Source organism: Falco peregrinus, chromosome 6, assembly GCF_023634155.1.
Source record: "Falco peregrinus isolate bFalPer1 chromosome 6, bFalPer1.pri, whole genome shotgun sequence".
Taxonomy (NCBI): Eukaryota; Metazoa; Chordata; class Aves; order Falconiformes; family Falconidae; genus Falco; species Falco peregrinus.
The window spans coordinates 31686961-31703843 of NC_073726.1; the positions used below are offsets into that span (position 1 = coordinate 31686961).

The 16883-nt window shown below is 44.0% G+C and overlaps 1 protein-coding gene across 1 annotated transcript in view; it reads left to right on the forward strand.

Annotated features, from left to right (window-relative positions):
- The window catches only part of EXOC4 (exocyst complex component 4), a 408445-nt gene that overhangs the window by 372095 nt on the left and 19467 nt on the right, over window positions 1–16883 (forward strand). The window contains exons 15-17 of the mRNA XM_027785678.2: window positions 1573–1714; window positions 4451–4629; window positions 6293–6452. Of these exons, the coding sequence (XP_027641479.2) occupies window positions 1573–1714; window positions 4451–4629; window positions 6293–6452 (481 nt within the window). The remainder of the gene's footprint in view (window positions 1–1572; window positions 1715–4450; window positions 4630–6292; window positions 6453–16883) is intronic.

A 16883-nucleotide genomic window follows, 5' to 3' on the forward strand; every position in this document is an offset into this window, starting at 1 on the left:
GTTTCTTAAAGCCAGCAGATAACACACCTCCATTGTTCAGGTTTATCACAGAACAACTCCGAGCTGAAAATGTGAAGCAACCGTAAGAAAAGCAGATACAGCAGAGCAAAAGAGTACTCCCAGGGGAGACAGGAAAGCTCTAGTCCCTTTGTGGCACCAGTTACAGCTCAAACACAGCATGCGGTTCTGGTTACCTGTGCTCAAGGCAAATAATTGAAACCAGAAGGGGTGCAGAGAGTTGCTTTTGTCAGGCATCAGAACAGGCTGCCCAGGGAAGTGGTGGAATCACCATCCCTAGAAGTACTTAAAAGATGTGTAGACGTGGGGTGTGGGACATGGTTCAGTGGTGGGCTTGGCAGTGCTGGGTTAGCGGTTAGACTCAGTGATGTTAAAGGTCTTTTCCAACCTAATCAATTATGTTGGGATGTCAGAGATGGAGAACTCTGTAAGGCAAAGAATAATGCTGGTGTATGGAGAACCAATTATGGAACATCATGAATAAGTTTAGGCTGGAAATTAAATCCCAGACTTTGAACTTCACTGTTAGGGAGGTGATGTTTTGAAGGAGTCAGCAAGGGTAGAAATCTGAACAAATTTAATATGGCACACAAGTTTATACTCAAGGCCACGGGACATAGGACTTGCGGGGACTGGACTTGATGATCCAGGAGATCCCTTGCAGTCTCATTATTTAATTCAAGTTGTCTAAGCAGGGCTGCCTGATTTCAAACATTGCTAATCACCCTATGCAGGAAGTCATTTCCGAAGTGCTGCTTGAATAGACTTGAACTCAGATATTTGGGATACAATTTCTCTAATTAGGGCGGAATATATGATAACAGTGTGTTAATCTTGTTAGGGAAGCTGCTTCTTTAGCTCGAGTGGCAGCAATTTTTGTTGCAGGGGAGAAGGTTCAGGGTTCAAACACTTTGATAAAATATTAAGGGATGAAGGCTGCAGAGTTATAGCTGCATTGACACCTCTCCAAGAGAGGTGATGCTCGCATGGTTGAGGTAAACTCAAGGTTTTTTAAAAGACGTCTCAGTGGGAGGGAAACAGTTGGTCCATGACCAACTCATGTGTGTTGCCTGCTTTTTAAATGCCTAAGAACTGTGTTTTATTAACAAGAATGAAGAAGGCCTCCCAGATGCCTCTGAAGGGATGGGGGCAGCCATCACTTGAGATTACATGGGATGTCTATGGTGACCAAAAATGACATCTTTCATGTTGGTGCCATGCTTTGGCTCCTGAGCAGCTCTGTTCTCATTCTGAGCAGAGCAAGATAAATGTTCCTGGATTCTACAGCTACAGAAATACTCGTCACAGACCAGTATCTTCCCAAGCAAATGTATTCTAGTGGTTGATTAAACCCCTCAGATTCACTTTGGAGTTTAATCAATTGCAGAAGCAGTTTGTTTCTTCATACACTCCCAAATTGTAGACCTTATTGCTCAGCCACAGGTGGGAGAAAACACACATACTTAGGATGGAAACAGACAAGATGCTGTGGTTCCTAAAGCTGAGCAGTATTGATGAAGTATGTCACTGATTTGTACTATCTTCTCTTGCTAGCCATGTCTCCTGGCCAGGACAGCCATGCCAGTATGGAGCACCTTCCTGCATCCGAGCAGATTCTGCAAACCTTGAGTGAGCTGGCCAGGTCTTTTCAAGAGATGGCTGACCGCTGCCTGCTGGTTCTGCATTTGGAAGTCAGGTAGAAGCCCTGAATTTGAGTATTGCAGGTGCACTCAGGAGGCTATAGGTTAAGATTGTGTCCAGAGTACATACTACAGCATCTGAGACAGATATAGTTGCCTGCTGTAGCATCAAAGGTCAGTCCAGAAATGCAAGATCCCATCACCACAGATGGCAAAGTGTGGAACAAAGACAGGATACTGAAAGTGGAATTTCCTAGGGAGGTCTGTGTCTTATGTGTCACAGACTAGGAAGAATGTGGGGTTTGAGGGGCTTTGTCCTTAGAAAATTACACAGTGATGTTTTAATGGTGTAACAGGCACATTTATTAGCCTCTATGCTTTGGATTGCAAATAGAAGCTTTTCTTACTACTTTTTCAAATATTAACAGAAACTGGGAAACCAGCTGGATTTTTTTGAAGGGATGGATAATTTTATGATGTCTCTGACTTCACATGCAAAGATCAAAGGCAGCAAATCCCTCTCTTTAGCCTGCCAACTGTCCAGTCTGGGGCTGGGAAGACATTTTTCCCTTATGCATTGAATCGGCCAGGTGTATTTTCATTGCTTCCCTTTTCTCTGAAGCATCAAATAGAAGTGGGTGCCAGTGACAGGCAATGAGACTTGATGGATCATCAGTTTGTTCTGCTGTGACATATCCTGAGCCATATTGTGTCCTTGTCTACATAGGCAGAGCTCTGGTGAAGTCGGTATGAAGCTTTAAAAAAAAATACACATTAGTTATTGTCAGCAGTCCTTCAACCTGCTATCCATCATCTGCTGGCCACTTGATTACAGGCATCACAGATGAGCTGGGCTTTGAAGGATTTGAGGAAAAGATTGTTAACGTATGGAAATGCAGCAGTTTTCCAGCTGTGGTGTAATACGAGGTGATGCCCAAGGTAGCTGGATTCCTGGTATGGGCATCAGCCTGAAGGTGTTTCTGGCCTCAGTCCTCTGTGGCTTTCCATCACATTTGGGTTAAGCAAAATTAAGTGCAAATGTAATTCAGGAAAAAAAATTCATGTCGTTTTAGAGCAGACTGTTGCCCACCCCGTCTAGTGCTTCTAACAGGAGCCCCACTTTGATGCTGTAAATACACCAAACCGTGCTACTCTGTGCAGCAGGTGGAAAGGATTGAGAAAGAGAGACACTAAAACCATGAAAATGCCCAGCGGGATGGGTGCTTCCTTACATTCATCACTCTGCATTTGCAGCCACCTGCAGTAACAGATTAAAATCCCAGTCCCTCTGACAGCCTTTACTAGCAGGTTTCTCTGCAACTTCCTACAACGGTTCCCTCGATCAATGCCATTTCCAAGGTGCATAGTACAATGTGTATTCATTCATAGAAACCCTGTGCTTTGAGCAGGCACTCAGAGCACATTTGTAAAGAGTCTGGGAATTCATCTGGCCTCTTGCTGTTGCAGGTGCAGTCTAAGAAAACACCACCAAACAGCAAAGCTAATTTGAGATGATGCAGTTATCCCCCCCTTTCTCCTCCCTTAGGGCCCCCAGTTCATTCACAGCTTTGCCAGATGCAGGTTGGCACCAGCCTGGTGTCAGCTTCTTCTCCTTCAGTACCATGTGGGCATAACCTGAAGACAGCAGTCACTGAGATGCTGCTCCTTGGATTTATATCTGCTTCCTTAAACAAAGCCTTTTGGCACATTCAGATCATTAACCATTTCTTTTGTTACAAATAACAGTGGAGTTTTAGATCACTTAACGTCTGTTATGGTATTTTCCTATAAAACCCCTATGTAGAATTACATAGGAGCAGGCACTGCAAAGTATAAAAAGATGTTTTATTTTTACTCTTGGAATTGCCCTAAATTGAACTTGCTTGTGAAGGCCACCTCAAGGATGTTTTCCAGGAGGACAGGGGACATGAAAGCCAGGGCATACCATCACAGCTTCTCCCACCACAACATAACTCCCTGCTGCTTGGGTCAGTATGGTGTGAACTTTCTGTCTCAGTGTGCTGATGCTGAGCTATGCTTCGAATGCAAGGGATATTTCACCCAGGCTGTAATTTGGCCATGTTTCCCTGACAGGTGAAATTCAGAAGAACCCAACCAACCTCCTGTCCCCACTGAGTGATGTGGGTGAAACACAGGAATTACAAAAGTAGAATTTTTGTTATCGACTTTGATGGATATAGCACTTTCCTCTATAAGTTTGAGATAAATTTCATAATTCCAGTTTTTTGCAGATAGGTGATTTGAATGTACAGAATTTCTCCTTCGATGGAGGGATGATGCCCAAGCACATTGCGTATGACCCTACTAGGCAGCTGAACAGAAAAGAAAAAAGTTGCAATAGTGTTAAATGCTTGGGAATAGGCACAACCTTGGCCTGCTAATTATTGTTTCATGTCCCCTGGCTCTGTCCTGCCATTTATAACTGTTACTAAGTCTTCATGGTGTGTAGAAGTAGTTCTTATTTGAGCATTGGTATTGAGGTGCTGCTGAACCAGCATGTGTGAGATTGGAGAACCTTGTGAAAAGACATTTGGCATTTTACTGGGATGATGTAGGTTGAATCTGTTAATGAATGGTCCCTTGTATTCACCTCTCAAGACAGGACAATGGCAAGAGGAGAATGCATTTAATGCAGACATAGCCACCCATTTCTTAAAATTGTTATTTTTTAGTATCTTGAACATTAGAAGGAAAATGAGGAGGCAACACTTTGCATATCCACTGATATTTTAACATTGGGGTTGTTGCATTGGAATATTTCTGTCTCGCAGAGTTCATTGCTTCCACTACCTGATCCCACTGGCTAAACAAGGGAACTATGCCATCGTCGCCAACGTGGAGAGTATGGACTATGACCCCCTCGTTGTCCGGCTCAATAAGGACATCAGTGCTATCGAGGAAGCCATGAGCGCCAGCCTTCAGCAGCACAAGTTCCAGTATATCTTTGAAGGTCAGGCATTTACCATAAGAGTTTGGTTCTTATGAAATGATTTTTCATTCTCATCCCAAAGCTCAACAATATCCCTTTTTGGGGTAAGGCAGGCTGTGGCACTTTTACCACCTACAGCAGATTGATAAGTGAGACTCACACAAACACAGGGCACTCAAAACCCCTGTTGCCTCCATACCATGTCTGAACGTATCTGGCTGAATAGGAGAGTGGGCCTGTGCTGAGTAGGAAGGCACTAAGCTGATGTACATGCAGGGCAGTTCTTCCTCAGGAAGCCATAGGGCATGTGTATGTATTACAAGCACAGCTCTATTATGGCGCAGTTCCTGCCCGAAGTGTAGTTACTCCATTTCTAAAATTAAATTTAGAGAACATTAGCTCTTCTGATGTCTCATCTGTCGTGATTACCTTGGAGAATATAAATCATGTTTTGGTTCACCTCCTCTATATTTATTTGTGGTGTTCACACAGTTCTCTTGCCTGCGTGCCAGGATACTTTTTTTTTTTTTTTTAATGCGGTGGTGTTCAGTCAGGAGAAGGTAGGAACTGGAGAGGTGCCAATTGCCCAATATAACATATCAGCAGGGATGAAGGCTTTGCAAGCCTACATAGCCTTATTTTGGCCACTGCTTACCAGTCCTGGAGGTGGCTTTCAGTATCTGGGTATGTCCCTCCACAAACCCATGTAGCTACTGCTGGAGCGTTTTTTAATCAGATATCTTCCGAGCTGTGTGAATCCGTAGCCAACTGAGCAGTCACCAGCACATTGTAGAGCTCCCCTTACAGCTCAGGTCTAATTTGTCTGTTCAAGGAGAGTGAAATGACTCCACACAGAGCCATGGGGACCATTCCCATCTTGCTAAGTTATGAAGTTGAAAGGCATACACATGGTCTTCATGAAATATAGGCACCTCTTAAGCCCAGTTTTGGGATTTATATATACCCCATGATGGTTACCTATACGTGAACATATTTTCTTAATTCAGACTTTTAATTGACATCTAGTCCTGTACAGACCTGTGTACTGAGGGAATCAGGCTGGAGTTTTTGCTCTTTGTAATGCCACATGAATGGATACATCCTTTTCGGGGTGGCTGTGACTTTTAGCAGCCAGCTGTGTCCTTCAGTAGCAGAGGAAGGATGGAGACATTATTCAGACACAAGAAACTGTTCAGGACTCATCAGAGAGAGGTTGTACATCAAGCACATTGAAAAGCAGTTAATTTCTGCTCTTGCAGACTGTGAGTTTACCAGGGAAAAATACCACCTTTGATAACAGATTAAAATACTATGATTTTTTAGGAGCGGTAGTGTCCATTGCTCTGCCCAGAGAGGGGAACTGAAAGGGACATCTTGCAAAGCCTCATTATAAATCTGGAAGTGCTGTGGAAGTATCAGTGTCTATGATAATGCAACTTTGAGTGTTCGTAGTGTTTTGGGGCAGTTTAATATTTTTTCTAAAGAAGGAAACCTTGTGGAAAGTTCTCTTAAAATATACAGGGACAATACAGAGGGCTGTTTCAAGATACAGTCCAGTGTATCTCCTGTTCCAACTCACACGTACCACTTAACAGTGCTCATTCATTGGTTTTAAGATGAATTATTGTCAATAAATGTCTTCCTCCTGTGATTTTATTGTTTGTTTCCCCCCTCACCCTTGCAGGTTTGGGCCACCTTATTTCCTGCATTCTTATCAACGGCGCCCACTACTTCAAGCGCATCAGTGAATCTGGCATCAAGAAAATGTGTAGGAACATCTTCATCCTCCAGCAAAACCTGACAAACATCACCATGTCACGTGAGGCTGACCTGGACTTTGCAAGGTGAGCAGAGCACCCCATGTTGTGTTTGTTACTATTTTGAGGTCCACATGTACAGAGGTAGCTCCTTCCAAAAGTTGCACCACTCGTGTGCGCAACTGGATGGATATCAAGTTAAACCCATAGAAGTCTTAATTATAATATTCATTTCCCCCCCTTGTTGAGTAACATTCAGAGCAACACAGAGCACTTGAGCTTAGCATGAGCTCAAAGTCAGGGTCCCACCAAAGTCTGTGTAGGGGCTTCCTGTTGATGTGGTTCTCCTAAGACCAAAACCCAGGCAAGGAAGAGCTTCTAGGTGTAGGTCGTGGGTGGAACTCAAACTGGATGAATCTGGGGCCTAGATTCATGCCCAGGTAAGTAATACTTTGGATTATTGAAGGCTTAAACTTTTTATTTCTCACAGAAACAGTGTGTGTGAACCTCAGGGATGCCAGGTGTGGTCTGCCTTCCAGTTCTGTTGCTCTTGAAATAGTAGTAATAGCAAAATAAAACCAAAACTAGACATGATGGATCCCCTGCAAGTTTCTCAGCCATCTTGACGCTTTATTCACAAAAGGGGGATTCTTTGAGGAATTAGCGAACGGATAAGAGCAAATACTAAACGGTGCGTGTTTTGCGCATGGATCTAGGGTGCAGACTATGGCTGACCTTCTGTGGCAGCAGCCAGTGCAGCGACGGGCAGCTGAGCCCAAGAAATAGCCAAAGTCTCGAACTTGCAAATTAAGGCATGTAGATCAAATGACAGAGTTCTGTGTACACTTGGATACGACCCACCAGAAACACTGGCAATAGTTGGTGTCATCATTTTGCCATTGCTCTTGGAGAATGAATTACGAGAGAAGCACAACTTCCTCAGATGAGGGAGGGCACGTATGACTGAGTGCTTCATTTACTTGGGCTCTCATATGGGGAATGATCTCATTATTGAATTAGTTTCTTCATAATAACATTGACATGGGAAAGTTATGAATGCTGAGGCCTGGAGGAGGGGAAGAGAGAAAGATCCACTTAACTCTCCAAGGAATAGAGTTCCCAAATTCAGTCTTCCCTTTTTTTAATATTTTTTTTCCCTGATCTGTTGAAATGCTAAATAAATTAGCCCTGTTTTTTGGCAGGCAAAACAGAGCTTGAGCATGTGCTGGCAACAGCTGGCACCCAAATAATGAAATGCAGACCCAGTGCTGCTGGAGGCTGGCACAGCGTGGCTGGCTGTGTTCTGGAGAGGTCTTTGTGGTAAGTGCTGAATAGCCATGGAGTTCTGAATCAGTGCTGCACAATTTGATGTGGATTTTGAAAGGAAGGGTGAGGAGGTAAAGCGTGTGATGTGTCAGAGCCGAAGTTGTCACAACATCAAACGCATACCAGCCTTCTTCATATATGAGTTACATGGCAAATAGGTCTTCTGCACCATTGGAGCTGCAGAGTACCATCATTGAGAGCTGTGGAGCTCAGAGGAGACACTTTAGCTTTCTGCACAGCAGCATCAGCTGCTTTGTGGTACCTGTGAGGCAGATTTATCCCCATAATGTAAATTCAACATTTCTTTTTAGCTTTCATGACTGTATCACTTCCCTTTTTCTTTTGGGGCAGATTTCTGTGATCTAGAGAGTATGTTTTATTCTTCTGTTCTTCAGATGACTCCTGAATACTTATTATCCAGATTCTCCTTTTACATAAACTAGGCATCTCGTGCATCCAAACCTTGCCCTGCTCACCTGAATTTACAATTACCCGAGCAAGTTCTCATATTACCCCAGGGACTGCAGTTACTGAGGTCTATTCAAACTATAAAATAAACATAACAGTTCACCCCTAGAAAGTATAAAATAACATCAATGTAGGATAAAAGTGATTTGTACTTCTGTGATATAGCTCATATAGGAATCTATAAATACTTTGCGCAGTAGCTAACTATCAGTTCTGCCTTTTTAAAAGATGAGAAAAGGAGAGCAAGTGGTTATTTCACGTATGGGAGTAGTGGCAGAGCTGATGGAGAAATACTCGCCTGCTCTTCCTTACCCCCTGCACCTCCTAGTAACTGGAGTATATCCCCTCCTTGCTCCCCTTCTCCAGGGAACCGGGTGATTGTTACTGAATGGGAAAGAATATTTCTGGAGTGAGTGTAACCCAGCTTGGGATTCACTGCCCCATCACTGGTCTTTGCATTTGCCCTTGTGCAAAATAATTAATCATTTACTCCAGTTTATTTAAGGAATACGATTAGAAGTCATGGGCTCCTTTGATCAGGGAAAGACATAATAGGATTTTTAGTGTTTTCTTCACACACACAGGAAAATAGATTTTCTCAGGCATTTAAGGAGCTTTTTGCCCTCCAGGTTGGATATAAGCCTCATCTGAAGCTGACTGGCTTATGCTTCCCCTGGATGGTCAGTTCACTGCCCCTGTTGCTGCCTTGCCCTCTTGATATTTCTTTTTCTGTGAGAGTGTGACACTCAGGGTTCAAGAAGCAATTAGACACAATTAACGATCAATACATCACTCTGCATATGATCACTTTTTATATGTTAAGCTTTAAGTCTGGAACAGGTCCTGTGTGTTCATTTTCTGAAAATGAATGCATTTAAAGTCTGATGAGCTCAAGTTTATAGGAAAGACTGGACCATTTGAGAAAGAGCCAGATGACTTCCAAGATTTTCCTGGGTGTCGTGCTTTTGATTTTGGGTTTGGTTTTGCGCTTTTTTTTTTTTTTTTACTTTTGATATATTCTTCAGTGCTTTCTGTGGGCCTCAAAGAGCACTGGGCATCCCCTTTCTTCTGTCTCAGTGACTTAAGCAGTAGAAACCCCAGCCGGGGAAGCTGGAGCCAGAAGACCTTTCTCTGAAGCCAAAATCATGTAGAGGATTCACGGCAAAATCTTAACTCAAGTAACACTCATTGGTTCTGGTGAGACTCTTGCTGTTTAAATCACATTTTTCAAAAGAACTGTAAACCACAGATGACAACAGCAGGATTTGCTGCTTTGGGAATAGTACCATGGCAAGGGGGAAATTTGTTTCAAATGAGTTCTTCTTTGAAATTCTCAGTTCAAGGTACAGCAGGGTAAGGAAACTCTCAGCAGAGCATTGTGAAGCAGAGCCAGAGCACATTTCCATTGAAAAAAAAAAAATCAATTGCCAAGTTTTGCAAGCTCTAGCAAGGAGTTTCTCCACTGACTGAAGAAAGGGTAAAATAGGCTGGTTCCGACTGCTGAGGTGTTGCAAAAGAATATGTAGCATTTACTAAATTTCCTGCAAATATTAATAGGTTTTTCCCTTATATGTGTCTTCAGTATCTAGGCCAGCAAAAATGCAGTCAGTCATTAGGGCATCCACTACTATATTAAAGAAAAAGCAGTATTTTCTTCCCATGTATAATACCTAGGCATATACTGCAAAGTCTAGGACTGAGCAGGAGTTCCAAATACCTCCAAATTTTGGAAGTTTCAGACCCAGAATTAGATTTGTGGCATTAGAAGGATAAAATTCAGCTTCAAATTTGGATTCAGTTCAGGTCTTTTCCCTTGTGCCTTCTTTCCTACTCCCCCTCTATCCACATCAGAAATTATGCTTGAATGTTTATGCAGAAATTTTCATCAGAGGTAATCAAAAAGGGCAGGGTTTCTGCTTCAGACTTATTCTTAAATAAAATATCATTCGACTGATAGATGTTCATTTTTCATCAGGGTAAAAAAAAAACAACACAAAAAACCCCAACTTTCCTAGACATACAGCAGTGATAAAATTGCCCTGTTCTTGAAAGTTAATTGAGGTGGTTGCAAGGGGAAGGGAGAGACCAGTGATGAAATGTGAACATTTCATACAACACGGTGTCATTTTGACCTCTGAGATAAAGGTTTTGAGTGGTGCTACTCATCATTACTAGATCTGAAAGTGTCCTTCATCCCTTAAATGGTTTGTAGCATAGTGAACCAGAGGCGTCTGTACACCTAAGAGTTAGATTGGTGGTTTCCCTGCTGCTACCATTCAAGTTAGCAGTTGCTATGGCCATCACCCTGCGTGGACCAGGAATCTTTTCCTGCTGCTAAAGACATGACCAGGGCCTTTGGCTCTGACCACATCTTTATAGTAGATGGGGCACCTACATTGTCACAGATCCAGCCACCCTGGAGGAGTCCCCAGTGAGAAGGCATGGGGAGAAGCCATCAGCGTGTCAGAGGGTTGTTCATAGGTCAGCTGTGAATAAGCCCTTGAAATGTAGTTCAGATGCCTGTGATCAAATGTGTCTTATTGGTATACAAGGGCTGCCTGAATTTGTATTATTCATAAAAGGGAATGAATGACCTTTGCTTCCACTCCCTGGCAAAATACAGCTGCAGCTGCTGCTCTGACCTTGTTCCTCTGTGTCTGTGCTCTCCTGGTGACACCTGTGAGGCTATGATGTACATGTACTTGCTTGTATTCTTACATTGTCAGGGCAGACATGTTCCCTCCACCCATACAGCCAGCTGCAGGTAGTCAGGAGATAATGGCACCAAGCCTCATACCGGTTTCAAACTAAGAACTGCCAGGGCATTTGTAGGAAGCAGTTACCATTAACACCAGTTACTCTGAATGGGTCCTGGAAACACACCCTTTACTTAAAACCTGTCTTTAGGTGGGGAGGGTAAGAGAGTACAGATGAAGGAGGATGCAGCTGGAGCTTGAGCTTTCTTTCAAACCAGTGTCCAACTGCTACATCATTGGTTGGGTTGGATGCCAGGGTCAGGGTGCTGAGATATCTACATGGGGCTAGGCAGTGTGATGGGAAGAGATCAGCGTGGTTTGTGAAGCAGCAGATCATCCTCAGCTCTGCTCCAGCACCTAATAAGCACCCTGGTTTTGCTTGTAAGTTTGAGTGAATCACAGTAGCAGAGTGGATCTGGACCCTCTGAGTGTAGGACTAGCTCAGTCAGCGATGAGAGGCAGAGATGCCCTTGTGCTGCAATTTTCCAGTGCTAGCAGGCCCATAGCTTTCAACAAATATCCATGGAGATGGCAGGGTTGTCCTGTCTGGCTCTGATACTTGCATGGGGAGAACCGGAAAAATACCCCTAGGAACAATCTCTGAACGGTGGCAGCAGGATTTCAGAGGGTGCTTTATTTCAAGGTGGAGTTCTGGTTTGGATGCTCAGCATTTCAGGGCTTCTATCCTCCTATGACTGGCAGGCAGGGGATTTTGTTTATTTAATTATACAGGGGCGGGAGAGATTGCTGCCTCTTGTTTAATGTGCAAGGCTGTCTCAGGCAGGGGAATAAGCGATGACTTGCTGCCATCTACTGGGTGTTGCAGAGGGAGGGGGAAGGCAGTGTGCATTAGAGACCGCTTAGATATCCCAGTGCTCTGAAAGAAGTCTTTTTTTATTGCCAAATACTGTTTCTCGTTCTGATTTTATTCTTGATAAATACAGAAACAGCAGGCTGCGTTTGCTGCCTTGGTGCCCAGGTTGCCTGAGGATCTGGCTGGTCAAGGGAAGGCTCTTTTGAGAGCCATTTTTTATGCTTGATTTGTGTGTGTTGAACCCCAGGTCCAATAGATCCTGGCCTGGATCCCCTTCATTCAGTGGCAGCTGCTGTTCTGCTCTCAGGTGCCTCTGCAGTGCTTCTGAGATGCTCCTCTGCTGCCTGTCTTCACTTGTGGTTCGGAACTGGATGAGAAAGGTATCTCAGGTGTTCTGCCTTGTGGCTGCACTCAAGCTAGGGAAACATTTGAGGTGTTTAAGATCATTCAGTTTGAGTAAAACTGATGTTAGCTGAGTAGACAACTGGGGTACCAGGCACTGTAACTCATGTATCCTCCATAGCTCTTAGGAGATACAAAAGCAGATGGAGCAAGTCTACTAGAAAGGATACTGCAAGCTACCAATGAGTGGTTTTGGTACCCTGGTGCAGGCGTGCTCGTCACTAACCAACCCATACCCTCTTGACTCGGTGTTGGTGGGAAAAACTCTGACTTGTGCATAAAAACTATAAATGTGTTAGTCTGGAGAAATTTCTCTCCCCACACTTCATAGCCCAAGGTCCTCAGTGCTGTGAAAGGTAAAAGTCACTGATGCTTTGCAGTAAGGAAGACCCTTCCCTGTAGAGGAGCCAGAAGCAGAACAGGCTCTAGAAGAAAAGCTTCTATTTGTTGACAGCGTGGGAAAGATGTGTTATCTCCATCACGATGCTGGACTCATGTTGTGTATCTGTGGAGCATGCCCTCATTTTGTTTTTGCTGCTTTTAATTAACAAAGCTGCTTTAGTTTTCAATTAAGGACTTGGTTACAACAAAATCCGTATTTTCTTTCCTTTCTTTTCTCTCTTGTTTTCTCCCCCCTGTAGTTTCCACTGAGCTTTGATCTCAGTGCAGGTTTAATTAGCTGTAATTAGTGGTTTCACTGCATTAACCAAAAATCCCAACCACAGAGGATTAAAAAACACCCCTCAGCATGATGCCCCCCACCTCCCCTTTTTTCTTTTGTGCCTTGGGGGATCAGAGACTGTCCCTGTACAGTCCTGCACCAGATGGGTGCTGCTGGGTGATGCCCCATGCATCCCAAGCAGCTGCCCTGTCATGGACTCATTAAAACTATGCTGGAACAAATCACCCATCCATGTAGTTTAATTTCCAGTTAAATCTGCAGCTGCCATGACTTTTACTAAGACATCAATTTATGCCTTCACAACATTTCGTAGAGTGCTTCTTGGCGGTTCTGACTGCGTTCTGCAATACAGTACATTTACAGCAAGGTGTCTGCTCAAGACTTCCCAGACTTTCAGCTTCTGCAGTCCTGCATGAGCTTCTGGAAGCAATGGCACGGCCAGGTTCTTTGCTGGAACTGCCCAGCTCCTCAGCACAGACATGAGAGGGGGTTTTGGAAGACATGACTGGTCTCCTCTCCTCCATGGAGGTGCACAGGGGAAATGCCACATAGTTGGACATGCAATTCATCTGGTCAGTCACAGCAGAGCAGGAAAAAAACAATGAGCTGGTTGAGCTGGTGAAGTAGGAGCAGTGCTAGGAGTCATGTCTCCTGTCAAGGTAACCCCTCAACACCTGTTAGGGACCATTGTACCCCACACCCGAGGCCTGCCAACCACTCATTTTGGAAAAGGTCTCAGTTCCTCTTGACAGCTGCTGGAAGGGCTTTGCTTCTCCCATCTTTGGGCATCCTGATGGACATCAGATGGGAGGAGATCTAAACACTCTGGTTTATAGGTCCAAAATACTCTCCCCCACGGCAGTATTTGATGCTTTATCTGCTTCATCTGGAAAACCACCTCCAAAACACAACATATTTGCTATGCAAAAGACATAGCCAGTACACAACAAAAGATCAGCAGCTCTTTGCAGAGCACCATCGTATAGGAGAAAAGCAGCATCCAGCTCTGAAGTCACAGTGAGAATTTGTGATTGCACTTGCATGTACCCCATGATGCTAACACCTCGGCAAATACCACCTTCCTCTACTCGTTCTCTGCACAGCAGGTCCTGATGCGACACAGTAAATTAGAGTGGGGAAGTGGTCCAGCTTGGGGGGAAGGGCTATGTTTTGTTTTTTGCATCAGCTTTTTCTGGTTTTTGGCAGGATCAGCTCCCCGGTCTGGTTCACAGTGGGCCTTGCAAACAGCTGTGCTGGCACAACTGAAGGAGAGGGAACAAACGAGGAAATGAGCTGTAATGCTCTGAAATGATAATGTTCCTGAAAATGGAACTTTATCTTAAATTAGGATAAGACATCAGGGGTGAAGAAGGGAATTGCTCAAGGTAGGAGCAGAGGGGAGGCAGGAGGAACGAACATGTCTTTGTGCAGAAGTCACTGCTCTTCCCACACCATCTTTGGGCCATTTGGCCTCACTCCAGCCTGACAATGGACGACTTTTGTTCTCAGGTGTGCTGAGTAGCAGATTTCTCATTTATTGCATGCGTCTGGGAAATGCCTTGCCTGCTGCTGATTCTCTGCGTTAGGAAAAATCTCCAAAATGCCCTAATGGTGATATACCAGATGTTCAGAAGCAAAGAGCCTGACTCTTGGGGGATGACATTTCTCATGTTTGTCCTTAAGTAATTTTTGCGTAATGAGAGCACTTGAGCACATGAAGATGGAAAGAAAGTGGCTGAACCACAGAGTAATGACAGCACATCACTCGTCATCCTTTGGTGACTGCATAGATTATAAATTCCTCAAGGAGGGGATTTTTCTGGCTTTGTAATTAAAACGCACACCAGGTATTTTGTAGGCACATGGGCCGTGGCAGCCCAATGAACATGCAGTCAAGTCCAACAAAGTATTTCAGCCTGAGTTTAACTTCCAGATACATGCGTTGACCCATTGAACTGATGAATACTTGCTCTGTAAGTAGAGGTCTGCCACAGTCACATCTCCATCAGAGCTGGTTGCCCTCAGTTCGCTTTACAGCAAGTAGCAAGAAGTGAGCATGATTAGAGTGCAATTTTCTGAATTCGTTTAAATGTTCTTTGAAATGAGATGAAGGGCCTCCTAGGAGTGCCTGTTGCTTTCTCATGAGGATCAGAGAGCAGAGGTGACCTGCTTAGTTGGAATTATCCATGGCAGATGTCTATCGCTAGGCAAGATGAGCCCCTCCTTGGCTGTCAGGGGTCAGGAGGTGACTTTGCAGGTAAGCAGATCAATCTGTAAGCGCTCTCAATAGGTTTTTACACCTGGTAGCTGCCCCATATTAAGTGGATTAGAGAGCTGAATTCATTTGGCAGTTCCTGCATCCCTGACATCTGAACACGCTGCAATGTGTGAAATCAGGTAGTATTTGCTCTTCATTGGTATCGCTCCATATAGCAGAGGAAGCATCTTAAAATACCAGTCGGTACTGGAAGGCACCAGTCCTGCCCAGGCTTTCCACTGTTGACTCAACGGTTTTATTTTGATCAGCCATTTCAGTTTTTCCTGGAGGTGCTTTTAATCTTCGCAGTGTAACCTTTAAAGATAGAGGTTTTAGTGGCCTCTGTAATGATTTTCATTGACTGAATGTGGATGTCTTGAGTTGCTCTGAGTAAAGAGATTAATTCAATTTTGCTAAACTGGAAATGGACTGAAAAACTGAGAGGCTTCATTGACTTTCTTTGCTTGGTTCTTGGTATGTTAGTGAACAATCAATGGAGGTGAACTTCTCAGCCAGCAGCAACCGGCATTCACATTTTCAGGGACAAAAGCTCAGGAAGATGTGAATAAACATTTTTAAGAAGTGTTTTTGGCTGTTAGACTTGGCCAGACCACGTTCCTACTCTGCATTAACATCAGGATATATTCTCCTGGAAATGAATTACAAACAAATTCCTCATTTATCCCTGAGGTGACAGACTTTTGCTGATATGTGCTTTCTTGAGGCTAATAAGTTTTGAATGTCGGTGGGGAAAAAAAAAATCAAAGTAATTACTTTGTGTTCCCAAGCTCCTTATTTGTGTAGGTGCATGTGTGTTTATCTCTCCCTGTCATGCTGCATTGCTAATGGTAATTAAAGTGAAGGGATTTTTCTTGTTAGAAGTTTTTCTTCTTAATTTCTACCTTTAGTGACTTTGGCCTCCATGACGATACTTAGCCACTGACCAGTTACTTGTAGAACTGCAGTTGCTTTAACATAAGGTCTGAGTTTAGAAAACTCTGGCTGTCCAGCTGGAATTGGATCATTTTGTTTATCCTGGTCAGCAGTATGTAGGGTGGGTGGTGGTTTTCTTTGCAGACCAAGTTTTGAAAGCATGTCCTGTGGGCGTGAGTCCTGGTATTCACTATCATCTTGGTGGCAGTTCTTGTAAATCACAGAATACTTGTCAACATTTGCTTTGTTTGACAACACAGAATTTGGTATGTGGGTGATTACAGCAAAAATGCGGAGCAAAACCAAGTTGTACTTTGTCAGTAATGGGGGGGGGGTGTTCACCATGCACTTGTGGCTCCCTGCTAAACCAGCAGCATGGGACACAGTGTCTGTGGCTCAATGGGTGGGCCAAGGAGTTCTGCCAGGTTTCCAACCTTGGGTGTCCATCTCACCCAGGGGGGGCTTCAGTCTCTCCCTGCACTTTGTTTTTAGCATGAAACATGAAATAGGTGGGCTGGAAAGAGGCCACAGGCCTTTCCCGCTGGCTCCCCAGGCTGCACTGCCTGCAGACCAGGTCTCAGCCTGGATCAGGACACCAAAACTGCAGCCCCGTCACAGTGTCCAGAAACTTCCTAGGTTAATAAAGGCTTTCTCATACTGTAGAAATATGAAGATGAATGTGAAAGCTCATTTCTGGGTCCAGGTAAAGCATAAAACACATGATAAACCACTGGCTTTAGCCATGAAGGGGCTAGGCAGGCTTTTGTGTGCATAGAGAGCAGTTTTGCTTGCTTTAAAAATGCCATAGGAACATTTTAGCAATCCTCTTCTCTTGGTTGAATCCAAGGACCTTCTCTTACTTACTTCTCTTACTGCCTTC